General features: G+C 38.7%; 1 protein-coding gene across 1 annotated transcript in view; it reads left to right on the forward strand.

The window, feature by feature from the left end:
• Nucleotides 1–26761, forward strand: part of LYRM4 (LYR motif containing 4) — a 91339-nt gene that overhangs the window by 14992 nt on the left and 49586 nt on the right. Inside the window, exon 2 of the mRNA XM_080581835.1 lies at nucleotides 11045–11165. Coding sequence (XP_080437961.1) covers nucleotides 11045–11165 — 121 coding nt within the window. The remainder of the gene's footprint in view (nucleotides 1–11044; nucleotides 11166–26761) is intronic.

Here is a 26761-nt window from a genome sequence, read left to right on the forward strand (position 1 = left end):
TACTGGCAGAGGTTAGGGTTTTCAGCCCTCCTTTCTTTTCTGCTAGTGTTATCATCTGTGAGACTTGTGGAGACTTCCATAGCCTGTAACTAATTAAACAGAAGAAAATACAGAAAGATAAAATCCAGTTCTTGACTTGCTGTGCCTTAGGTAGCATTCATGGTGTATAAAACAGTCTGCATTTGATTTTTTTTTTTTGAACCTCTGATAATATAATCACAGTAGTTTGTGTCTGAACTTCCTAAAACATTTTATGTATTGTTCAAAGGCACTATATTCGCAATCCAAATGTCTAAAAATAATATTCAGTACTCTGTAGGCAAAAAGTAGGACAGTGATTTTATTATGCATTCCAAATTGATTAATTTTTTTAGGTCTTAGATATGACTAATGAGCTTTGCATATATTAGAATTTTCTATGCTGCTTAGTATTACATTGTAATTTCAAATATCCATCATTATTGTCAAAAGTGATGTTGCAGATTTGTTAAGCTAAACATGCAACGCTTTGCTATAAGTGAGGGAAGGTCATTGAGCCATATGGTGATGGGAGGTCCAGTGGGGGATGGTTGTCACTGTTCACTGAGATTTAAGAAACAAAGATTTTTGGATCAGCTGTAGAGGTGATAGAGGTGGATGAGAGGATAAAGTTTGGAGAATAATGGTAATCTTCCAAATCCTGTAATTTTTAGTGTGTTATTTATAAGCAGACAGAACAGGGGGTCTGTTACTTCATGCGGATTGTTTAATAAAGGGTATTTGTGGTTTGTTTTCTTTGTCATGAGATCACTGGATTGTGTCTAATTTCAATACGATTCAATATCTTCATCAATGACATAGATGATGGGATTGAGTGCACCCTCAGCAAGTTTGCAGATGACACCAAGCTGAGTGTTGCAGTCGATACAAGAGAACAAAGGGATGCCATCCAAAGGAACCTGGACAAGCTAGAAAAGTGGGCCTAAGTGAACCTAATGAGGTTCAGCACATCCAAGTGCAAGGTGCTGCACCTGGGTCAGGGCAATCCCAGACATGAGGATGAACTGGGAGAATTACACGTTGAGAGCAGCCCTGCAGAGAGGGACTTCGGGGTTCTGGTGGACAAAAAGCTTGACACGAGCCATCAGTGCACACTTGCAGCCCAGGAAGCCGGCTGCATCACCAGAGGGGTGGCCAGCAGGTGGAGGGAGTGGATTGTCCCCCTCTGCTTTGCCCTCATGAGGTCTCACTTGGAGTGCAGCATCCATATCTGGGGCCCCCAGCACAAGAAGGACATGGAGTTGTGTGGTGGTTTTACTTGGGTGGGCAGCCAAGCTCCACCATAACTGCTCTCTCACTCCCCCTCCTCAAAGGGAAAGAGGGAGAAAAATATGACACAAAGGGCTCAAGGGTTGAGATAAGGATGAGGAGATCGCACAGTAATTATTGTGACGGGCAAAACAGACTCAGAGTAGGGAGATAGTAAGATTTATTGCCTATTACTAACAAGCTAGAGAAGTGAGAAACAAAGGAAAGAAACCAAAAGCACCTTCCCCCCATTCACCCTCCTCCACCTCCTCCTCCCGAGCAGCGCAGTGGAACGGGGGAATGGGGGTTCCAGTCAGTCTATAGCGCTTCTTCTTTGCCGCTCCTTCTCGGTCACTCTCGTCCCCTGTGCTGTGGGGTCCCTCCCACGGGATGCAGTCCTTGTTGGACTGATCCGGCATGGGCTGCTCACAGGCAGCAGCTCTTCAAGAACTGCTCCAGAAATGGGTCCGTACCACAGGGTCCATCCCTCAGGAGCAAACTGCTCCAGCCTGGATCCCCCACGGGCAGCAGCTCCTGCCAGGTCACCTCCTCCTGCGTAGTCTCCTCTCCACGGGCTACAGGTCCAGCCCAGAATCTGCTCCAGCGGGGGTCCTCCACGGGCTGCAACCTCCGTCGGTGCAAGTCCACCTGCTCCACCGTGGTCTCCTCCACGGGCTGCAGCATGGAACCCTGCTCCACCGTGGTACTCCATGGGCTGCAGGGGGACAGCCTGCTTCACCATGGTCCTCACCACAGGCCGCAGGGGACCTCTGCTCCGGTGCCTGGAGCACCTCTCCCCCTCCTTCTTCACTGACCTTGGCGCCTGCAAGGCTGTTCCTCACTCTCTCAGCTGCTGTGTGGCCCAGCATTTTTTTCCCTGTCTTAAATATGCTCTCACAGAGGCGCAAACAACATTACTTATTGGCTTGGCTCTGGTCAGCAGTGGGTCCCTTACGAATCATGGGGCAGCTTCTAGATCCTTCTCACAGAAGCCACCCCTATGGCCCCCTGCTACCAAAACCTTGCCACATAAACCCACTACAAGTTGTTAAAAGCAAGTCCAGATGAGGGCCATGAAGATGATCGGAAAGCTGGAGCACCTCTCCTGTGAAGAAAGGCTGAGAGAGCTGGGGCTGTTCAGCCTGAAGAAGAGAAGGTTCTGGGGAGACCTCATTGCAGCCTTTTAATACTTAAAGTGGGCTTTTGGAAAGGATAGAGAAGGACTCTTTACTTGGGTAGATAATGATAGGGCAAGGGGGAATGGTCTTAAACTAAAAGAGGATAGATTTAGATTAGATATAAGGAAGAAATTCTTCACTCTGAGAGCAGTGAGGCACTAGCACAGGTTGCCCAGATAAGCTGTGGATGCCCCATCCCTAGAAGTGCTCTAGGCTAGTTTGGATGAGACACTGGGCAACCTGGAAAAGTAGGAGGGGTCACTGGCCAAAGTCTCAATCCAGGCCAAACCCCTTGCAGTCCAAGAAGTTGGAGTATACCAGGGCTTTATGCCTTGCTTCTTAATCGGGGGGAAAAAAAGGGGGGGGGGGGGGGGAAGGGAAAGGAAAAAAAAGCACTACTACTTCATAAAAGGCAATTTGTTTTGTACTGACAAGTGGGAAATGTTTCTAGCCGGCAAGGCTGCTCAGCACCCAGTTGGTTTCTAAATGAACAGTTTGTGTTGCCAAGACCTGCAGCATGGCTGGCTGTCTTCAGGGTACCTGTGTCAGAGACTGAACGACTTCATAGAATGAAAGGCAATCCCTGGCCAGTGGTGAAGAGAGAAATTTTGATGACAGCATTGAACTAAAACTGTAGTATTTCTGGGAAAATATAATGGAATTTGTAATGGTGATTCACAGCAGGCTAGACCTTTATTAAGAGCTGTTCAGAAATAGTAGCACAACAAATGGAATGGTATACATCTGCCTCAAAAGGAAGAAGAGAGAAATCCATCTTGTCAGGATTTGAACTTGTGGTTTCAAGGCATTCCCCGCCTGGTAATTGAACTGCAAAGCTACCCTGGTGTCCTGGTGAGCAGTTGCCAGGGTCTTGGGCAGTGAAAGCGTAGCAGAGAGCTGTTTGTCATTTGAGGCCATCGGGACACTTTTCATCTGTGGCAAATTCTGTTTCTGGTTCCTGCAGCACATCCTTGCCTGGTGCCTCGTTAACTGAACAACTTGTTTGATGGGGTCCTTCACTGGTAACCCCCCTTTTTTAACCTCTTCTGCAATATAACACTGCAGTTACAACTCCAATTAAGACTAAAAGAACTCTTTCATTTGGGCATCTTTCCTTTTTTCTTTTAACCCTGACCTTATGAAAAGCACTCCCTTCTGCAGAAATTCTTTACGCTTAGAATTAACCCAATAACTTTTTATTTTTAGAAGTATGGCAACAAAAATGTATGTTTCAAAGAACTGCAGAAATAGCCGTAGCTTTCTGTGAACAGCACTGGTAGTATTCTGGGGACATGAAGATGTTTGAGCACTGAGGGTAAATCACACCTGACCAACTCCATTGTGTCCTGTGATAAAATATCTGAATTTGAGAACAAGGGGAGAGCAGTGGATGTCATTTATCTCTACTTTAGGAAGGCTTTTCAACGCTGTCTCCCATAATATTCTTGTGTATAAGCTAGGATATTAGGGTCTGGACAGGTGGACAAGCACACCATTTAAGACTTGTTGAGTGCTGGGGCTTATAGGGTGGTAGTTAATGGTATATGCTCTGCAGGAGGCTGGTAGTAAATATGTTGATTCAGAGGTCAACCCTGGGACTCATCCTGTTTCACATCTTTACACCCAGAGGAAGTAGCAGTGCATTCTCATATAGCTTGCAGATGATGCTAAATTGGGAAACCAGTTAACGCAGTCGAGTAGCACTGCCATCCAGGGTAACCTAGGAAGGCTGAAGGAATAGGCCAACAGCAACTTCATGAAACTCAGTGAGGACAAGTGTGATGTCCCTTACCTGGGAAGGAGCTGAAAAGGGGCTGAGGATCCCAGCAAACTGGGCACGAGCCAGCAGTGTGCTCTGGCAGCAAGGAAGGCCAAGACCACCCATGGCTGTATCAGCAGTTGCACAGCCAGCAAACTGAGGGAGGTGGTCATCCCACTCTACTCAGTGCTTGTTAGACCACATCTGGAATACTGCATCCAGTCTTGCCACCCCCAGGAAAGATATCAATAACCTAAAGTAAATTCAGCAGAAGCCACCAAGATGTTTGGGAGCAGAAGCAGCAGCCCCAGTGAGGAGAGGCTGAGGGAGCCAGGTTTAACTGGCTTAAGGAAAAGCTTTTCCACACAAGGACATTAAAGCAAGCATGCAGGTTGCACAGAGAGGCGGTCCAGTCACCCTCCTGGTTTTCAAGACGGGACTGGGTGAAGCACTGAGTAACCTGGCTTGATCCCATTACTGACCCTGCTTTCAGCCCGAGGCGGGACTAGAGGCCTCCCTAGCTCCTTTCTGATCTGAATGACTCTGTGATCCTGCCAATTGGGTAGTAATCCGTGTTGTGATTGCTGAAATGATTACAAGCACTAACTTCTGCAAGGATAGTTGGAAGAAATAAATGCTTTTTCCCAAAAAGAGCTGTAAGTCTATATGGAAAAATGTGGAGGCATTTTTAGTTTTTAGATTAATTAAAGAAAAAGAAATTTTTGAACTGGACATGTATATTACAAGTTTTTTGTCTTTCTCATCAAGGGCAGCTTGCACTGAAAAGGTTGGAGCTTTTATTAGAAGGAGTTCTGAGATAGGGGACACAAAATAACAAGATCTGCTTTAGAAGTAAGTTGTTAGCAAATCTTTATATCTGATTATATAGGATGTCATATGTACTCAGTCACAGTCACCAAGTCTCAAATGTATTTTCTAATGTTCATCAGCAAATGCCTTGTCGTCTATGTCTGTTCCATACCTCAACCTTTGAAAAATAGGTTGCTGAAATGCTGAACTTAATTTTGTAGTAGGCAGAAAGAGTAAATAGTAGCTTTTCTATTATTATTCCCTATAATGATTCACTATACCATTCCCCCTAGGCCAGAAGGGCATAGTTTCCTTATTTTTATCCCCTTCCTCTGTTCTTTTTGGGTAATCTTCTCTCATAAAGTGTAGCTAGTGCTGTTCTTTTCCTGACATATTTCTTGGCAATTCGATTGCAATTCATATTTTGTATATGAGCAGAGAAACCAAGTAACAGCTTGTAGGTTTCACTCTACATTTTGGGGGGAAAACTTTGTCTAGGAAACAAATCACGATTTCTGATCAATTCAAAAATTAAAGGAAATAATATCAGATTAATCAACAGTCTATGCTAGAAAGATTTATTTTTTTTGTACTAAGTTTTCTAGCTCTTTAACCAAAGGATTTTTTTTCTGTTTATTTTCTTGTCCTCCAATCCCACCTTCCAGCTACTGCCCCTTTGCTTCCCCCAAGCAAGTCCTGATTCCAGGCTTTGCTTTTATTTGACAGAACAGGCAGGTGTTTTTCTTACTGTGCCACCTGAGGTGGCAGTGCTGAAAAAAGTCTAGAGATGGAGTTTGAGGAACACCTTGCTGATTAAAAACATTGCATCCACACCGTGCTCTTGTTCCTGCATTTAATTAGGCAAGTCACAACTACTTCTTTATGGAATATAAAGGCTTAGGGAAGAATTTATTCTCTTTATTGGGCCAAGTTGAGTTGTCTTGCCTCTCAGTCTCAAACACACTTCTGTCATCAAATGTTTCTTTTTTGTTATTAAGAGGTAATTGCATGCAGCTTTTGCATGACTTTTATTGGTGACTTTTAATGAGACCTTTACAGAAAATGCAGATAGATACATTATACGTATATATTTCTATATCTATATATATGGATGTATGGAAATAATCCTTCCCTCGGAACTAATACTGTAATGGAGACATCCTCACTAATAGTAATAAAAGTTTAAGGTACTAATTTTCTGCATTTTTTTTTAATTCTAAAATCTTTCAATTTTTAAATTATATGTAATTCTGAAAATTCAGTTAGGCCAATCAATTTTGGTGCACATTTTATTAGTAACAATGGGAAGTTCTGAGAATACATGTTATTGTTGCCTTAAATTAATAGATGTTCCAATCCAATAGATTGGAAGGAGAGGTGGTAAGAAAATATAGTTAGCGAAAGGAAACAACTACCTTTACAAGAAGGGTCCCTCACTTGGTATATTTTTATATTGTATATCAGTATCTCACTTCTGCACATTGCCTACTCAAGTAAAAGCATCATATACTTTATTTTAGAATTATTAACTACAGTGGGCTTCCCGGAGATTAAGTATTGATCTCTCACCTTAATTGATTAAATACAACTTAAATAAAAACGCATTTTTCCTTATTAGCTTATACCTTTTTTTTAAAGTTTTGAATCTTCTAACCCAACAGACGCTTCCCTTGCAATGTCTGTCTTGTGTGCACAGGTTGTGTATCACAATCCTCCTCTTCTGTATTTGCATAAATGCTCAATGATGAACAATTTATAAAGCCATTATGTTTAACTGTACGTTGCCTGTAACTGCGATTTGATCCATTAATAGATTGTATTTGTTCACAGTCACAAAGAAGAAGTATCAACATGTTTGTAAAGCTGTCTTTGAAAGATGACTTAAACCTTTAGCATGTTGTGATACTGGTAGATGCGAAGTGATGCTGAGACAAACAGTATTTGGCCGGGTTTATTTTGAAGCTATAATGCTTCATAGTACGAAGCAAGTATGCCTGCACAGTGTTTCAGCTTTTTTTTTTCTTACACTCCACTTTAGCAGAGCACAAAGATGCAAGAGTGAACACTTAAAAGGAGACATATATTTAATTTTTTATTTTATTTTCTAGTCAGACATCAGATAAGCAAACATTTTTGAAATAAAAAAATATCTGAACCCCCCAAGCAGAAATTATTTTCTGAAGTACCTATGTTGTGACTTCATTCTCTTCTTGTAGGCTTCATTTTTATGAGGACTCATGTTAGGCTTTCGATTGTGCTTCAGGGAAAGAGAAAGATGGACTCTCGGAAGGTAGAGCTAAATGACTGAGTATTAGGAAAAATACTTTTTTAACCATACCTCTGTGGTTTTTACTATTATTTGAGGCCATTGTTGTCTCTTAACATTAGCAGCTAGTCCCCATTCCCTTTGAGTTTGTCTTAATGATTTGGCCTTGCTCTTGCATTAAGCCCCAACCACTCCTTTTATTTTGGACTTAGGAACATCTGTTACCTTGTGTAGTTGTCCACCTGCAGCGGCTTTGATCTGAAGCCATTGCACTGAATCTGTTACCCATTGATTACATACTTTTGATTTAATTGGGAGTTAATTGTGTAATGGATGCACATGAGTAAGAATCACAAAAAGCGTATCACATTCCAAAGAATAGTGAGAAAAATAGTAGATTGAGAAATGCATTACAAATTTCATTTGTAATGATGTTTCTTAATGAGAATTCTTGCGTTTTTCAGAACTTTCCCAGAGATATAAACTTAACTTACCCGCCTTGCTCAGCTTCTCTTGGAGTGGCATCTGTCATGTGCTGCACCCATCTAAATCAGTACTGCTTCGTTTCCTCCTCCTCAGTGCTTGTCCAGTGCCATACAGAGCCAACTGAGCTCACTGGCGTGGGAAAAAAATGACAAATAAGTGGTTCTCCCTCTGTAGGTAGGACTTCTGTCAGTGCACCAAGCTGGACTGGCTCACCACAGGGTCAGGTACCAGGCTGGCCGTGCTGGTCTGAGGAAGGACGTGGCAGACGAAGGGTTTCTGCCTGGTGGGGAGGGTGGCAGAAATGCAGCATCTCTTGTTTTCTCACATCGGGTGAAACTGGTTGCACTGTGGTATGCCCTCGGTTCCTTTGTGTCAGTTCGGGTAAATGCCCATCTGGGAGTTACAGCAACCACTCAACTTGCCAATGCACTTTTCATCTCTTTTTCTGTCTTCAGACAGTACTCCTTTTAGGTTGATTTTGTAAGGATTTGTGAAGATAGCTACATATTCTTTACCACTGACATTTCAAGCTGCACCTTCAAATGGTACACAATTGATTTTTGGTGTTTATGCTTATTGAACTGAAAATACCCAACATAAGGGCAGTTGGTCAGCTGATGAGTCTCTCTTCATCACCCCGAAGATTTTTGGAGTAGTTCTTATACCAAAAACAGATTATGTGTCTAAACGAACAGGTTCTTTTCATACCATGTGTGTCCTTACAGCATGTTGCTGCACATGCTGCTCTATTTCAAAAGAGCTCATGGGCTTGCAGCCATATGTTAGTACTAGATTTTGGTGCTCACTCAGCTCTTGAAGTGTAGAGAGTGTTAAGATGTGGAACTGAGATTGCTCCCAACTTGAGCCTATAAAAAGGTGTGTGGTTTATTTGTTTAGTTTCTGTAGTTTTGTCGTTGTTGTTTTGTTTTGTTTAATGAACAAACAAAGCAAATTTGTTTATATCTTGACTTCTTACATAATGTTCAAAGACTTTTGAGTGTTGGAAAGCTGGAGTTGTTCTCCTGGCACCCCTCATTGGAGAGGAAAGGATGCTTTACAGCCAAGTGTAGTATCACGTTTGAGCTCTGAGTTCAGCTCTTCCTTAAGCAGTAATTTGAATCTCAGTGTAACCTTAGTGTAGTGCCACGATACAGAGCTGTTCTTTGGCACGTGTTTAGAATATACTGGAGATACAATGATTTAGCCGTAGAATTAAGGTTGTGCTTTTAAGCCTATGTAAAATAGCTTCATTTGGGTATTAATGTTTATAAAGTTTTAAAGAAACTGTAAGAGGAAAAAACTGCAACATACTTTCTGACTACAGATAGAAAACATCAAACCAGTTAACCAGTTTTTAAGTACATATTTTTTCTTTCTGAGTAACTGTTGGGTGTAATGAGAGGAGGAAAGAGAAAACGGAACAATTAATGCACCATATGTACAAACCAGAAAAAACAGTCTGTAGGTGTTATACTGAACAAGAATTTGCTTTAGGCCCTTTTTTTTTTTTTTTTAGGTAGTGTACTCATTTGTATTGCATTTTGGAAGACTTGTACCCAATAATGGATACTTACCATTTTATTGTTCATTTTTTGTTGTTTTTCTTTAAGCTAAAAAAATTTATATTAGGACTGTGTATCTTTTGGCAACCCTTTCTTTGTTGCAGAAAACATGTTTCTGCACAATTTAATCCTACATATATATATGCGATGATTTGAAATCCATTCATTGTCAAGCAACAAAATTACAGTCTATCTTAATTATTTGGGGTTGTGGTTGTTGTGGTTTTTTTTTGTTTTTTCCTAGAAGAAAGCAGCTTCCCCTTCAAATCTTGCTAGGACACCAGCTGCAGACGAGAATGAGCTTCCATATTTAATACATTCTATTAACTTCACACATACAAACACACGCTCGCTCACTCGCACACCCCAGTGTCACATTATAGGTGAACAGGCCCTAATTAAAAGTGCACACCATCTGCCGGTGTGTCGCAGCAGGGTGGGACTCCATAACCATCCCGATTCCTGTGATTGAAATGTATTATTTATGAGCTCAAAGAGAAAATAAGGCCTCTTGGCTGGTGGATCCTGCATTAGGAGCTGGATAGCACCATCTAATGGTGTGGAGTGACGCTGGCTGGGGGTCCCTCATATTCTTCCTCTCCCCTCCTCTGTCCCCTGTACCACTATTTTCACTTTTCAGCATAGTTGGGTAGGTTCATGATCCCATTTCAGACAATTTTGTGTCTTGTGTTTCACTTTTATGCAAGATTGGAAACAGCTGTTGAAATACTGTACTATTTGTGGTGTTTGCAGCATCCTTTCCTTCCAGAGCCACACGTGAGGTTTTACCTTCTGCAGTAAAACTGGCACTGATGTGATGATAGAGAAGTAGAACATTATCAAGATAGTTGAGCAGGATCAGTGTACTGCCGTTTTCTCCTTCCATCCTCCTAACGAGTGTGTAATAAAAGCATGTACTGCTCAGTCTGAGAGTTTTATTTTAATATTGAACTGGGCCCTATTTTTTATTAAGCAATGCATTGCAGACTGCATAAAGGTTCTTATTGGCTTTGAAAGAAAGGGGAAAGTTTCAGAGATGACTGCAGAGATCCTACTTATTACTGTTTATGAGTGGGGAAATGGATAAGGTGTTGGACTGAAAGGTGAAATATGCTTTGTCAGAAGAAGTGGGTGACAGAAAGAGCCCTTTTTGGTATGGCTGATCCATTAGTCTTCCAGTGGAAGATCAGAACTAGTTCTTATGTATAATGTGTTTATTGTTAGCATTGAGACCAGTGACCTCTAGAATACTAGGAATAAAAATAATCACGCTGACACACATTTGTTTGGGAGTTGGTTGGGTTTTGTTGTGGGTTTTTTTTGATGTTTTTTGTGGTTTTTTTTAATGTTCTTGAGCTTTGCAGTATCCAGAATGGGAATCCAACAGTATGTTTACAGTAATAACAAGCAGAGCTAGCTTAAGGACTTGAGTGATACGTGAAGTATGAAGTTTTCCTACAACAACTTTAAGTAAAATGACTTTTTTAATTTAAAAAATCTGGTTAGTGTTTCAACTCAGGCAAGACAAGACCCTGAATAAAAATAAATATATACATTAAAAAAAAGAGAGAAAAAAAACTAGGCAAGTGAATTGTGTGTGTAGATTTATTTTTTAAAAAAGTATGTTTTAAAGAATATTGAAATGTCATAAACTGTGGCACATTTATGAACCTGTCTTTTTATTGTTTATGTTTAGAACATATGCCATCAGAAGGATAAGAGATGCCTTCAGAGAAAACAAGAATATAACGGATTCTGAAAAAATAGAAGAACTAGTGAATAAAGCAAAAGCAAACCTAGAGATTATTCATCGGCAGGTATGTTTATTTTTCTTATTTTAGCTAAGAGTTGTATATTCATCAGTCTACTGGCTTATGCCATTACAGATGGAAAAACTAAATCCTTGCTCAAAATATCTCTGGATGAACAGTAGTTTTTATATGTATGAGTTTGAGAAGATGGTAAACATTCATTTATCCATCATGGTTGTAACAGGGGATTTAGGGATGCTCGTTTCAGCAACCTGAAAAGGCCTTGCTATCAAAAGTTCATATGATCTTCTGTTACCATTTCTGCTGTTTATTTTACTACCTCTATGTGTCTCTTCACTGTTTCTCTGCACTGCCCTCATTTTCCCTTGAATTTGTTTCCTCTACCTCATGTATATTAGATTTCCTTTCCTCGTTCTTTCTTCCTTCCATCACAGTTTTGGAAGAGTGGCAGTGGCAACCACTGCAAATAGTCTTGTTTTCTGTGGTTGTATTTCTCCAGCTGCGGATACATTGCTAGAACAATAGCAGAACAAGAAAATCCTAAAGTAAATTAATGAAAAGCTGGCTAAATGTGTGTCCAAGCAAGGTGTTAAGTTTTTCTTCAGAAAAAGTTGAGTCACTGGCAATATTTCTCTCTGATGTGGGCTCAGTAGCATTTGTAACATCTCTGTTCCTTCTAGTGGGTACCATATTTAGATACGAACTATACTTCATGAAACTTCAGATGTTTTTTTACTTCTTGTATATACCCACACTCTATCTGCAGTGACCATTGGAAACCTAAACAAAGAAAGCTTCTAGTCCTGAACTCTCTAAGGGCACTTGTAATGCCTCAGCTGTGTATCCTTGCCAAGTCTGCACTTACTGATACTGGTCAGAGCTCAGCAGTATTTCTATTAAATACCGAATGAATATTCCTTAAGCACCTGGTCCTCCAATGGCTGTTTCTTTTTACAACCAGCAGGTCACTTAGCTATTCTTACTTCAGCAAGAAGCTGGGCCCTCTGATTCAACAATAAAGTATTAAAATTATGGTGTAAGTTAAATTATTTCTTTAGAATTTCTTCTTTCAGGACCAGGTGATGTTTTGTGCTCCCATAGCTTTGCTATCTTTTTTTTTAACCCAAACAGTTGCTAATCTGGTATTTAAAAAACGTTTCTCAAGGAAGCAATTATGATTGGATTGACTCAGTGCAAGTGTATTTATTTAAATGCCAAAGTTTTTTTCTGTTTGTTTGTTTCTCTTTTCTCATACCTGTATGTAACAAGTAGCATTTTTCAGCTCTTGTTATTGAAGTCTTTCTTGGAGAGGCAATATATGCAGGTCTGTTATGCAGATAAGTATTAGAGACTGGAGAAAATAATGAAGAAGAAAGGTGGCAAAAGATAAGAATGCACAGGGTCCAGTTCTGCCACTTGCAGAAATCTGCATCAAAAAAAGTAACAATTTGTGGTTAAAATAAAACACTACAAAAAATCTGTTCTGGATTGTAATATAGAAAAAGTAATCACGTCAGAAAATTGATCTGTGATGGATGTGAGTAAAAATGTAAACATATCTTTGGTAACTCAGAAAAGCATTAATGAGGCTATCATAATAACTATTTTGCTGTGAAATAGATGACTGAAGTGGTACTAAGATATTTTAAACCATAAATAAATTTAAGTAGGACTTATTTGGTGCGACCTTTTTTAATAACAAGTGCTTCCTCTTTCTGAAAAGAATTCAATATTAAGGTATCAAAGCACTTGGAATAGGTGGGAAATATTGATACCTAACTGGGGCGCTGAAATGATGACCGTGGTTGATAGTACGTTAATGTTTGGGATACCCCAACTTCATACAGGTAGAATTTGACTCTCAAAAGGGCAGTTTGCTGAATAAGTCTTCCTAAAATAAAAGCTTTCAGTCTTTTTTCTTTGAGAAAACATGGTTCTTTTGATTCATCTAACCCATAATAGGTCCAGGACAGATTTTAAAATGAAACTTCTCTCTTTTCGATGAGTCCTGTGAACACAGAGATCACCTTGTTACTGTAGACGCTAAAAAAAGATACCAGTTCTCTAAAACGAGAGTCTTGATGGGGGGACCTTTTCCCCTCTATGATGTGCATCATCTCTTGAGTCTTTTGTTATGCCTTTTTTCATTATCAGTAGAACCATTTTAATTTTCTGCTACTTTTTTTTTTTTCATTTTGCTACTTTATAGTAATGGCCAATTTTATAAATAAATCTTTTTCAAATCAAGATTGAGAGAAGTCATGGAAAGCCACATTCCATTCAATAATGTCATACATAATTCTTGCTTTAAAGTGTTTTATAAGTAGGTGTTTATTTTTCAGCCAGGAAGATATTCAGAAACAGAAAGGACATGTAGGATTCTAGTTCCCTTTTATTAAAGTTCCACTTGAATTTTCTGAATATGATAATCTCCTTGCGTATGTTTTATTTTAACACACGTTTAAAACTCTAGAGTTTGATCAATTGTAATATGTTTATATTACAAACACATTAAATATGTTATAAACTTTTGTCAAGCAAACAACATTGAGTGCCTGTCTTTCTCTGTGTTTGTTCTTTGAAGGGTATCTTTGTCACTAGGACATAACCAGAATGATGCAGAATAACCTGTTACTGCTAAGGCCACAAGGTTTTGATTGTTGTTGCCTTAACTCTCAACAATTAAGGGGTTTCTCCCACATGCAAAATACATCTGCTGAAGTAGTTTTTAAATTGGATCACATTTTAGTATCATTCCATGTAAGGATTTTAGGAAAAATGTACTTGAAAAGTAAGGAATATAAAAGAGATTCTGACACTACTTCCCCGTTTTAACACTGCTAAAAAAGTGCAATTTTCATGGATTTGTTTCATATGTATCACACAGAAGTTTTCCAATTTCAAAGCATAATCATGCTGCATGCAGTTTTGGAAAGGCGTGTTTCTATTATGCATGTATTTGTGGGATTCAAAATAATAATATAATAGGCAGTGGAACATTTAACAAAAAAAAGATCTGATAAAAGAAAATGAGTTTGCCAAGATATTTTTTTGAGACATGAGTTCCTGGAAGACTTCCCGATGCTTTGGTAACACGGATTTATTTTTGCTGAGTCATTCCCTCACCCACCACCACCCCCTAGAAAAGTTTTTCTAGTAAATGGAGAACTGTTATTTGCAGAATTTCTATTAGGTGTCAGTGTCATCTCCAGTTCAGTAGTAAAGAAAGAGGTAAATACTGGAAAAATAACAGCCCTCTGTCTTAAAAGTAAGCTTTTCCCTAGAACTATAATAAACCTTAGAGTCTAAATTTATATTAATGTGTTTGCAGTCAAATTTTATCATGCTCTGTAGGGAAAAAATCATTCTTGCTCTTTGTTTAATTGAAAATGCAAGTAATGAAGTCATCTGACATTATTAAGAGCTTATATTTAAAACTAACCAGCATCATATTAAGTGTTTTTATTTTTAAAGGCGGAAGCATGGAAACAAACATGAGTTCTAGCGTGCATTTTTTGCTAAGTTTGGGGTTTATTATGATGTAGCACATCTTGGTGTTGCTGACTTTTTCATAGTGTGTCGATAGAAATTAAATAACATCCCACTTCGCTGACAATTTATTGTTACTCTAAAATCAAATTTATATTCACTTTACATTCTAATTTATGGTTTAGTCATCAAAGTGACCATTGAAGTGTAAGGTTCATAAATAAGTATTTGAATCAGCCTAGTGGGAAATGTGAAATGGTGACAGATTACTGTCATTTTGTTCATGTCAGTCACTGTACAATTTGCTTGAGTGTTATAAAAGTAGCTTTATAAAGCTGAAAAGCATAGAGGAACATTCATCTTCAACTTAGCCCTCCTCTGCTTGTTATTGGTTTTGATTTAAAAATAGGATTGCTAAAGAAAGGAACGATTCTGATTCTTTTCTCAACAGTTTCTGAAGATTTGTGTGTGTGTGTGTGTGTGTGTTCACTGTGTAAACAGCACAATTTATAGCATCTTCCCTTTCAAGAAGGGCAGTGAGAAATGCATTGTCACAAGGTAGTTTGAAGTAGAAAGTTTTGAAAAGTTTTCAGGAGAATTCTTTGAGGTCCTTAAGAAAGAAGATGATTACAACAGCCAGTTCTGGCCATGCAGTATGATGTTGTTTGTGAATTTCCATCGCTATATGAGTGGTAAGAGAATTAGCCCTGAAATGTTACTGCTGTTGTTGAGATTCGAGGTTTATATAAGCCATTATGAAGATATGGTAATACTGTGTGTTTTAAAGTATTTGTTAGTTTTCTTTGTGGCATACTGTATCTCAAGTTGGTTTGAAAATATAAAGTGAAATTCTAAAGCTGTATTAGACCTGTGTGCTCTGATTAAACGTCTGTTTTAATATATAGGGCATTTCATTCTTCTGCCTTCCTACACAATACTTTTTCCTCAGTTTAGATTGCCAATGGAAGCCACTGGTCATCTTGTCTAGCTAAGAAGGGTTATGCTGGGACTCCCTGCCAGCTCTGAAGGCTTGCATATCAATTGTACCATTTTTGAGATCACATAGCTGCAGTACTTTTCAGTGTAACATATTTGTCATTCCACAGCCTTTGTTTGTCCCTTTAACTAATCCAAACCAATGTGAATCATGCTTTACACAAATCTTCAGCAGGGAGACAAGAGATGTTGTGAAGTGTTAGACGGTCAAGACATGAAGATCTGCTTCCTTTGTATCTGGCTGGTCATAGGCGTGTTCTAAGAGCAGAGATGGACAAAATTCGTCATAAACTTGTGTTGTTCTCCTTCAGGCTTTCCTGCTCTTTGCGGTTCCCTTCAGATATGAAAAAGAGTGAAGGAATGAGGTTTTGACGTATGAAAACTATTAAAAAGGCACTGATAATAAATATTGAGTACATGCAGTATTTTTCATGTTTGCAGCATGTTGTAAGTATGTTATTATGCTTGCAGTCTTCTTTTATTAACATAACTTTAAGAGTATTTTAATGAAATGCTTCATGACTATGCTTTGGTAAAAGTCTGTATTACAATTAATATGAGATTTTTGGTCTCATATTCTTGTGTTTCTCCATATTTTCCACCTCTAGTAAATATGATTGGTATGGATTTGTTTTGAAATTTGTTTGAAATAAGGACAGCTGAACAGTTCTTTTGAAAAATGTTTTTTAACAAGCCATGTTGCCAGCGCAGGTGTGCATAGCCAAGTACTGCATCTTCTTGAGCCATTTATTGGCATTATCTCATTTTAGCAATATCATAGATTAAAGTAACTATTGAATGGAAGTGGAAATTATACTGAGAATGTACTAATACAGCGCTTAATATGAACTGATAATAATATAGCCACAGCATAAGCAATCATATTTCAGTTGATCAAAACAGTATTAGCAGGACAAATAATTTCTATTATGGTTACGGTAAGAATGGATAGAAGTACTTTGTTTACTGCACCTGCATTGATTTTTATTGCTCACACTTTCTAGCTTTATCAGCAAACACTCCCATTGTTTTTTAAAGTTCAGTTCTAGTAATCCTGTGATTGATTTTCAGGAATAGCAGGTAAAGTAGTTAATTACCATAGTGTATGTATTTCTGGATTGAAAGCACACCATTAAGCATTCAGGAGACCGGTACTAATTTGCACAGCTGGGACATTGGGAAGGTCTTTGAGATAGTCAATTCCAACTTTTAAGAAATAATTATGTGTACCTGAAGATGCCTGTGTCCAATACAGCACAGCACTGGATGAATGCCCGTACAGGCTGGATGCCCATAGCAGAAGGTTCTTATTCTTAGAAGGTTCTTCTTCTTAGAAGCAGAAAATTCTTACTAGTAGTTCTAATTGCAGGCTACAAATCATCTCCATCTTTGTTTTCTGTATATGTAAGAAAGTTGTGAAATACTTTATAACGTGATTACATTAGCAGCAGTTTAGAGGTAAAGATGAAGGAATAGCTGGAAAAGCTTTTCGAACCGTGTGAGTACAGTGTGCGGCACCCACATTGCTGTTCACCAATGTGTACGATGTTGGCAAGTCACTTATTTTTTCCTGCTGGCTGCCTGTTACGTTGGAGCTCTAAGATGGTTTCCTTATAACAAGTTTGTCACTGGAAGGGAGTTTTAAAATCAGATTAATTTACAGTTTTTCTTTAAAAGTTCCTTGAAAACATATATATATTTCTTCTTAATTTTCAGATTCTCAATGGCAAATACCTACTTTTGTACTAAAGTTTGTTGACTCTCAGTTCCTATCTAAGCACTGTTTCCTTGGAAGTGTCATATTTATAGCTATTACAGTTGCACACCTATACTTTCAAACCAGGATAAAGCCAAAATTACACAGAGAGAACTATTGCTACCTCTCAAGAATTTACTTTGTTAAAGCAAGGGTAGAAGCAGGGAAGATTTTTAAAATGCCTCACTTGCAGAAGAAGAGCAGGAGGTGAACAGCATGATCAAACAATGGCTCATGATCCTATTAAAATAGTTCAATCAAATCACTGTATAGAATTAGTTTTTGGAGGTTTTACAAGCATCCATACACTTGTAAAAACTGGCAGTGCCACCTAGAATTTAGCTACAATGAAAATGGTTGGAATTAAGCTTTTTCACTTTTCTTGCATCTCCTAGTCTGTTGTAATACCAGTAGTCAGTTTTTAATTGGTTTGGCAGATGAGTTCTCACTTGATTGGCTCCCTATGTGCATTTTCTAAAATTATGCTGGATTTTTTTTGACAAAGCCAAATACTGAATTTGAATTAGCTGACTTGGAAGAGAGGCGGCATTAGGGGGGTTGTTCTGTAGGCTGGTTTTGGTTCTGATTTCAAAGTTCTTGAAGTGGTGATTTTTTTTTTTACACTTCCCCCTAGTCATTTAGATCCTATTTGATTTATTCAAGTTGCACTTACTCTCTAGACAATTTGAAAACATAACTCAAGAAATATAAGTTTGTGTATTTCTTTTATCACTGTAACCTACATAGAAGAATGTGCTCTGAAGAAAACCAGAAATCTTTAACATACGCTAAGTTTCAGTGCTCTTTACTTGGAAGGAGATGTAGATGCAAGTGAGGGAGATATAGGGATGGATGATAGCTAGCTTTTAATAAATGGTACTAATGAGACTGAAATTAAAATTGAAATGGGGAAGCATAAAATTCAGAGCTACACTACTTTTGTATTCCAGTATGAGTGTAAATACATCTTATGTCCAGTAATTATACATAGGGTTTTGGGGGGGAAAAAACGTGAGAAGGAACAAGGAGAAAACTGAAATAGGAGTCACTTGAAAAAGGTTTGGTAAATTTGAACTGAAGCATGGGTGAATCAGAACTTGGCCCTTCACAGGACATGGTAGAAGTGAGATCTCCTTCAGCCAACCTTTCCAAATAGCTTTTTCATCTTGGCATGGGGGGTAGTTTTGGAGATAAGCAGTACTGTAACAGATGCCACAAGCCCAGAGCTGTCATACAAGCTTAATTTCTAGCAACTGAATGTGCAGGAAGTACAGCAGACATCTCATCGTCTTCAGGTGGTGTTGCTCTCCAGGTTACACCTGTGTGAGTCTCCAGAGCAGTGTTACTCTCCAGGCTTTCATTTAACTCTCCTGATGGAGAACAAGACTGTATTTTCACAAATGGTTTGCTGTTGTTTGCCCCACTGACTAAATTGCAAGTGGCAGCTTCTGCCTGCAATATTAAATACTGAAGTAGGCCCTGCATTGAAAGTAACCGTTAGGCTGCAGGCAGGGGCAGTTGGGAGTTAGCCTGAAGCTCTGAGAGTGTCCCTGCTCTAAGAGCCATAACAGGAGTGCTTGCCATACAATACAGCATTTGACATACACAGCAACCTTTTTTTAAAAAGGAGAGAAGAAAAAAAAAAAGACCTGAGTGTTAACAGCTGCTTGTATGACAGATAAAGTATTTTAAAGAGCTTCTATTATTTCCATTATATTTAGTGGCTAATCCAGAGAGGTTGGGGCCTTATCATAAATAATAAGTAGTTATGTAAGGCATCCAGAGCTCTGAGCATCTGGTGTTACACATAGAGGAGGGCTGTCTGAAGGACAGGAGGAGGACTGACTCTTTTAATGAGCAATTTGGCTTGGCAGTGTGTTGCGTCTGATCAGATCAGTGCTAGGTGTAAGCTTCCCTGTGGAAAAGAGCAAGCTGCTCCGGCCTGGCTGGTTGGAGCTTCTTGAAAGAAGCAGCAGCACCAACTGAGCCAGCATGTGCTGAAGAAAGCCTCAGACACGTGGAGAAAAAAATCTCGTTTTCAGGGAGATGTGTTCATGTACTACTCGTCTCTTCACACTTTCTGCTTTCCTGTGTTCAAGTCTTAGGGCTTCTGTCTGGTACGTAAATGAATACAGTTCGCAAGGATGGCTGTTGCTACAAAACTTCAAGTGGGCCTCTTCCAAACAAGGCAAATAATAGCAAGTACCCGTGTGTCTTAATATAAATACAGAACGTTGCCGAGGGGGAAGGTAGAAATAAATGCCACCCCTTTGAGCCACCCAAACTTAGGTGACTTCTGCCATGTTCATAACATGACTGTGGTGTTGCTGGGTCTGCCATTCTGATTTGCACTGGTGCCAGCCCAGGGAGCCTGTGAAGATGACTTTATAGCAGTGAAACCAGTGGCCACAAAATGGATCACAGGAAGTTCTGCACCGACATGCGAAAGAACTTCTTCACAGTGAGGGTGACGGAGCACTGGAACAGGCTGCCCAGGGAGGTTGTGGAGTCTCCTTCTCTGGAGATATTCAAGGCCCGTCTGGACGCCTACCTGGGCAACCTGCTCTAGGGAACCTGCTTTGGCAGGGGGGTTGGACCTGATGATCTCTGGAGGTCCCTTCCAACTCCTACAATTCTGTGATTCTGTGAAAGTACACTCAGCTCAGAGCAACTTACTTTCTCTTTCTTGCTGCGTGGTTTCCTGGAGGTGCCAGTCTGCTGCAGAGAATGTCTGTGGAAGCTCTCTTTTTTACTGAATAGGAAAGAGATGTGTGGCCGTATTTGGTGTGTTATTTATGAAACATACTACCTTGTAAACGCCTTGCATGTGAACTGTAACTTGCGTTCATTTCAGATGATAGATCTTTCTGCTGATCTATGGTGGTATAATGGGGGTAAACCAGTTTTAAGTAGAGATAGACCCCGAGGAAATGAAAGGGATTGCTGTTTTGAGGACTTCTGGGGGAGACAAAAAAAAAAAAAAGAGAGAACAGTGCTTTTATTACAGCAGTGATATTAATTTTGTTCTCCCACAGATTTTGCTGCTTATTAATTTATTCTTTTATTTCTCGTTCCTTGCTGAGAAAACTTTTATTCCCAGTTTTGTACTGTTTATTGAAGAGGCAGCGCCACGTTCAATGGCATCAGAACTAAGCAAGTACAGTACAGGTTCTGGCAAATTTGGTGCCTCAGATCCCCAGGACTGTGTTCTGCTGCCCTTGAGCTTCAGTCTGCAATTTAGGGTGATATTGATGATCCCATTGACCTACAAGTCACTTGATCTTGTAAACCTGGGCACAATGTTGGGTTTTTATGTTTTTGTAATGACATTTTCTCCCAACATGCTCAGTCATCAGTCTCTCAGCATATTAGAATTACAGGTTTTCTCTTTATAGCTTTTCAAGGGAAGAAGCAGCATTTTAGTTTCTATTTGAGCTACTTGCATTCTTTCCTGACTTCTCAGATGAACACAAGTCCCCGCACAGCAAGTTGAAAATACAGTATGTAAAATCTTCCCCTGCCACTTTAAATTGGATACCTTAATTTGCTTCTTCCATAGATGATTTGTTCAGTCTAAACAGTTTCTCATCTTCATTCTCAGCATAACACCAGGCTTTAAAAAAAACTCTATTTGTCCTATTTGCTTCACAAACCTGTCTTCAATTGCCCTTTCTGCCGACCCATTTTGTTATCCTCATGCTTCTGTTGCTTTTGTCCCTGAAACTATTCCGTTGTCCCAGTAGCTAAGCTGCCAGTTGTTTTTGTATTTTAAAATTGCTCATCAAAATGAAACCCGTTTATAAATCCTACCAATGTTAACTATAATTTAATGAAAATCTGGGAAAAAAAATAGTTAACATTTAAAAAATAATAATAATCAGCAGTTGTCCTTTGTGTCTGTTGTGTCTTCATATACCAGTGATCCTGTTGGGGGTCTGTTGAATACCCCGGTGTTTTAGTTCAGCACCCAACATAGTATCTGTCACAAGTACCATTTGACTGAATTTTGCAGCCACGTAGGTTCAGAGTGATCTCACTTTATTTTGGCAATAAACATAAACACGTGTGTGGCCTTCACACAAAGCTCTTTCAAATAAAAAAGCTTTATCATGGATGTGTTATGTTTCAATTTTACGTTTTTTGCATTAATTCAGATCCTGTCTAATGCCTTTGTAGCTGCTTATATTTGAAGGGAACAATGTCTGATCCATGAAATTGTGATGGAGGTCGAACTTTCGGGAAGAAAGTGGCCAGACTTTGATATCAGTATGTCTGGTCCAGCCCTTGGAAGTTTTAAGTGAAGTCTAGACAAGAGTGTAGTGAGGAGTTTAATTACTGTTTACGCAGTCTCCTTGGTACTGGTGCATTGCTGCTGTCTTTAGCTCTGCTTTCTGAGGTGAGCATGTTTGGTGTTGGGGGGTTTTTTTGGTGGTTTTTTTTTCCTCTTGTCATTAAAAGCTATAGCTGCAGTGCCCTTCACTGTGGTGACAGGCATTATGCCAGTACATTAATTCTGTAAGCAAGTAAAAAGAATAAAGGAAAAAAAGGAGGCCAAATTCTTCCAGGCAGGTTTAAATTACAAACTGACTGATTCCTGTTATTTTTTTCCTTTCTGGGGTATGCCAGGTGTATGCTTCCCCCCTCTAAAGTATGTACTACCTGAACATCCTTCCTAGACTGTTTGCTCTGCAGAAATTGAACCATTGCTAAGTAGAGTTTCAAGTTCACCATTATAGTTTGGTCACCTCTAGGATGTACGTAAATATATACTTTGAAACAGGGATCTGATGTTTATCCTGTAAGCAAAGTCTTGTCCCTCAGCAGGGCAGTTATAAATATTGCAGTGTAGTGGCTAAATAATACGTTCATAGCCTTTCTTTCTCTTTCATGAGTATAATTCACTTGCTGAGCAGTTCGTTCAGTAATTTTTAACCATATTTTCATCAGTGTATGATTAATGAGAGCATTATGTGACCTAATCACCTAGCCTTTCATATTAGTACATATCTTGCTTGTATTTCTGGTGGTGTTATTTTGTTGTTGACCCGATGCTTTGGTTATGTGTTCAAATGATCTTAATTTTAATTGAAAGTACTTTTTGTCTCACAGCAGTCTAATTTCTGTGCACATTTGTCAGTAGTGAATACTTGCTGAGGGTGATTACTCTCTAACTGCCTGTGCCAGTATACCTCTGGGAGGTTAATCAATCTTGTGCTTTTTAATTGACATCAATAATGTGTTTACATTTATCAATATTTCTTAATTGTCAGGTTATAACAGTGGAACTTCAATAATAAATCATGCCAGTGGTTAACTTCATACTTTTTTTTTAAGAGTCTCCTTAAGCAGTTTGACATGTTGTAAATTGCTTTTAAATGATTTGTATGTATGCTCAAGGGGGAAGAAGAGAAAAAATTGATATGCAAAGTCATATGCTGTAAAGTAATACTGAAAAACTAACCCATTAAAATGACAGGAAAATACCTTTACCACATGTATGTTATGCTTTATGGGTTTGGGAAAAAAAAGAGTCTTTTCAAACATCTAATTTTATTATTGTTAACATTTTTGTGAGTGTGGCAATACTTGCACATTTGTCTTGCAAGGGGCTTGTCAGGGCTGGGACTGTTTCTCTATTCCCTGCTGCACAAGCAAGGCAAAGGACAGGGAGAAGCGCTGGTGCTACCACTGCTCTACAGAAGTAGCAGCGAGCTCTTGGAGATCGAGACACCTGCTTTTAGCTGTGCATTTCACCCCATGCCTGCCCTTAAGGTATTGAGGTAAAAATGAGGCAGGCAATTTCTATTTAAATTTAAGCATAAACTTGAGGACTTTGGTGCATTGAGACCTAAATTATTTGCCCAGGCTCCCAAAGAATGGTTACAGCAGGAATTAAAGCATGGTATTCCAAATTTTACAATACTGTCTGTCTCAGTAGATAGCCCTTTACCATCCACCTTGCTCTCTTTTATTTCTGTTCCCATTAGATCCAAATAGCAGTAAACTGGAAGAGAATGTCTGCTGAGACAGAAAGCTGGCAGGATGCTGACCACATTGTTTGTGTCAGTCTGACCATGTTTTATGGGCTATACCAAAGACAAATTGAGAATTAAAAACCTTGTCTAATGAACAGTGAAGAGAGACTTAATAGCTGAGGCAGTTTAAGAAGAGCCAGTGTGACTGGATCTACACAGTGTGACATGATAGGGAAACAGAAAAGCAGGGAAGCAGCTATTTGTGTTTTGTAATTTTCTTGTCTTTTTAATTTAGGCCTTATAGGTGAAATGCAGTTTTTCAAGTAAACATACATATATGTACAACAATTAAGATAAAATTCACTTATGTTGTTATACTCAAATATTATATAAAATTAATTATTTTAATAGCTTCTTGTATAGGGCTGAATTTTACAGTACTACTCGTAGAAGGAACTGTTGACTAAACAAATTGTTATTTGAAATGCTGTAGAATTAAGTGGGATTTTACATAGAGTCAGATACACCATTTGCTTAAGTTGAAAATGAGATTAGGAAGATAAATGCATGCTTTAGGAAAGAACAACAGGTCAATTGAAAAAGTGGAAAAGGAGCATGACTAGCATCTTTAATCTGTGGAAGGAGTAAGAAAAGGATATTTATATACCTGATGATACCAACTCTCCTTTTAGCAAGTATGGTGAGAAAAGGGTGAATAAAAAATTCACCAGGATCTCAGTCCTAGGAAACTTAAGGACCAATTTAAACACTCAAATCTTGATGCAGATAGTGAAGTTCCTTTCATTTGAGCAATTCAAGTTCAACTGTACTCCTTTCCTCCAGCCTTCATTGTTCTCCATTCCAACTCCTTGGTCCCTCACATAGCACTTCAGCTTAAGTATCCTAAAATACTTTATTTCTCTGTATTTCAAGTAAGGTGCTGTTATTTGAAAGCTATTAATGGTAGATTGATAGTTTTTATTTCACCTCTTTGAACTTTTATGAGACAAAAATGGCAGCCAAACAGGTGAATTAACACTATTATGAAGCGTGATGCCATCCTACCCAGTGTCACAATTGAAATTTCTATTTTTGTAGTTTGTAACCTCTTCTTACTGAGAAAATCTTTTTTTTTTTAATAAAATAAATTTGTAATACAAAATGTAATCCAGTGTAATACAAAACTAAGATGTCTATACTCTAACATCAAGGCTAGCTGTTTTATGAGAATACAAAATGAATTTATTTTTTTTTTTTGATGCTGGTGTAGCAGCCATTCTGTTGACTGTTTGCAAATGTTAAAAGTAATTAAGTCTCTCCCTCTTTTTTTTTTTTTTGGACTAAGACAATTGTCTAAGGAACAAAATTACAGTGGTTAGTAAATCAAATCAGATTAAAGCAAGGATGTGTAATCAATCTCTTTGTGAAGGGTAAAGTAATTCAGAAGACAAAACCATCAATGCTTTCTTTAGCACGACAGATTAAGTACATTTGCGTTGTATGTAGAGAGCTTTGCAGCAGAGTGCTTGAGTGAGTAACTTATATTTAGTTTCAAAAGTAGTCATCCTGATGTATGGCTGATAGGGCATGTTTGCATGGACACTGCTGCAGAGGTTCTGAGCTAGGGGTAGTTTGCATCTAAGTGTAGAAGGGTAAGTTTGGATCAACGTACTGATAGGTAAAAGCATGTCTGTAGTTTAAGAAGTGGTGGCATTCAAATTGAGTTTGCCTTTTTGGTTTCAAACCTGCTAATGTCCTTGGGACACACATGAAATGTAGTTTGGCATGAAGAATCTAAAATCTCGTATGAATTAAGTTCAGAAAAGATTATTTTTATTCACTGTCCTCCACAAATGCCAACAAAGACTGAATGGTAGGTTACACTAGTTCAACTGCCGGGTTTTCTAGTACATTTGGGGAACGCTGAAATTGTCACTGCCAGGTCATCAGATGGGACACATTCTGAAACGTAGGTGAACCTGGTATGGGAAACTTGTCTTTTAACCTTTTTCCTTTCATCAGTCATCCTACATTAAGCGAATACTGAGGCTACTGAGAAACTGTAGAGTTTCTGAAGAACTGAAGAACTGTAAGGAATATAATACCATAATGAATATTCCTAGGCTGAAAAGAACCAATGGCTCTTTTGTTCAGAGGGTACCTGAGCAGAGTGATAACAAGGATTCAGACTTGTCTTCACACATTTAGGAGCTCAGGTTGCACTGGAAGTCACAGCAGTGAAAGCTCAAAAGCAATTAAATAAGCATTCAGGAGCATGAGCTTTTTTTCTGTCATACACTTTCATATTTGGAAAAAAATAGTGTAAAAGTAGATATTTTAATCTTTTTGAACAAGTACAAGCCATATATGTTTCGAGTTCTTTCCTAACTCTTTAGCTAAAAAGCAGAGTAACTTCATGTAGATATCCTGCAAATCTGGGAGCAATAGCTCCTGCAGAAAGGAATTCATGAGCAGTGCCATGTATGCTGTACAGTGTGCTGTGTTTCTCACTGGTGCTTAGCATGTGCATCTCCTGCTGTAAAGCTGAAAGCTGTGAGTAGGGGAATGATGGGGCTTGCAGGAGCACCCCATAACCGTTGTCACCACTGTGCTTGCTGATGCACAAACAAGGAACCCTTGAAGGCTCAGCTGATCAGGCTTCTGTGAAAGCGCTCCCTATTTCAAAGGTTTGATGTGACCAAGAATTAAGAATTTGATTTAAAAAAAAAAAAAAAACACAGATTTTACCATTCAGTGAAAGTTAATGGTCACTTGATACCTGCGTCCTGTCATGATGATAGTCCTGTGGCAGATAATTGAATGAAGATCAAATTACATGTTTTATACATGTATATAAGTATGTATATACATGTATATACATGTATATACGTGCATATATATATGCACGTATATACATACGTATATATATACATATATATATAACATGTATATATATACATGTATATATGTATGTATATACATGTAGATAAGGTGGTAAAATCAGACTGTAGAGTGCATTAGTTTCATCATTGCTGTTTGATTTGTGGTTTCATGTTCAGCTTTTCATTTAAAGTAAGATAAGAGGGTTTTTTATTTGATTTGCTGTCTAATGCTTTTTTAAAATGTAAATAGTCTTGTACCTCTGATACAGAGTGCTGTACGAATGAGAGAAGGAGAATCTCTGACCTCCTCTTAGATAAGAAAAACTAAGAAAGGGTGGAACATAGGAACAGAGAGATCCATGGTTTCCCACTGTACTGTAATGGATATGACCTTTAATATTGAGGCCTTTGGATCAAATTTAAGTTGGCATTAAAATTTTCTAAGAAATTCCCTGCTGAACTTCAGAGTTTTTTTCCTCAGATTTAATTCAATAAGGTCACAATAAAGCAAGGGCTGTCTGTGCTATTGTAATTGCTCTCAGC

Source organism: Anser brachyrhynchus, assembly GCF_964034855.1.
Source record: "Anser brachyrhynchus genome assembly, chromosome: 2".
Lineage (NCBI taxonomy): Eukaryota > Metazoa > Chordata > Aves > Anseriformes > Anatidae > Anser > Anser brachyrhynchus.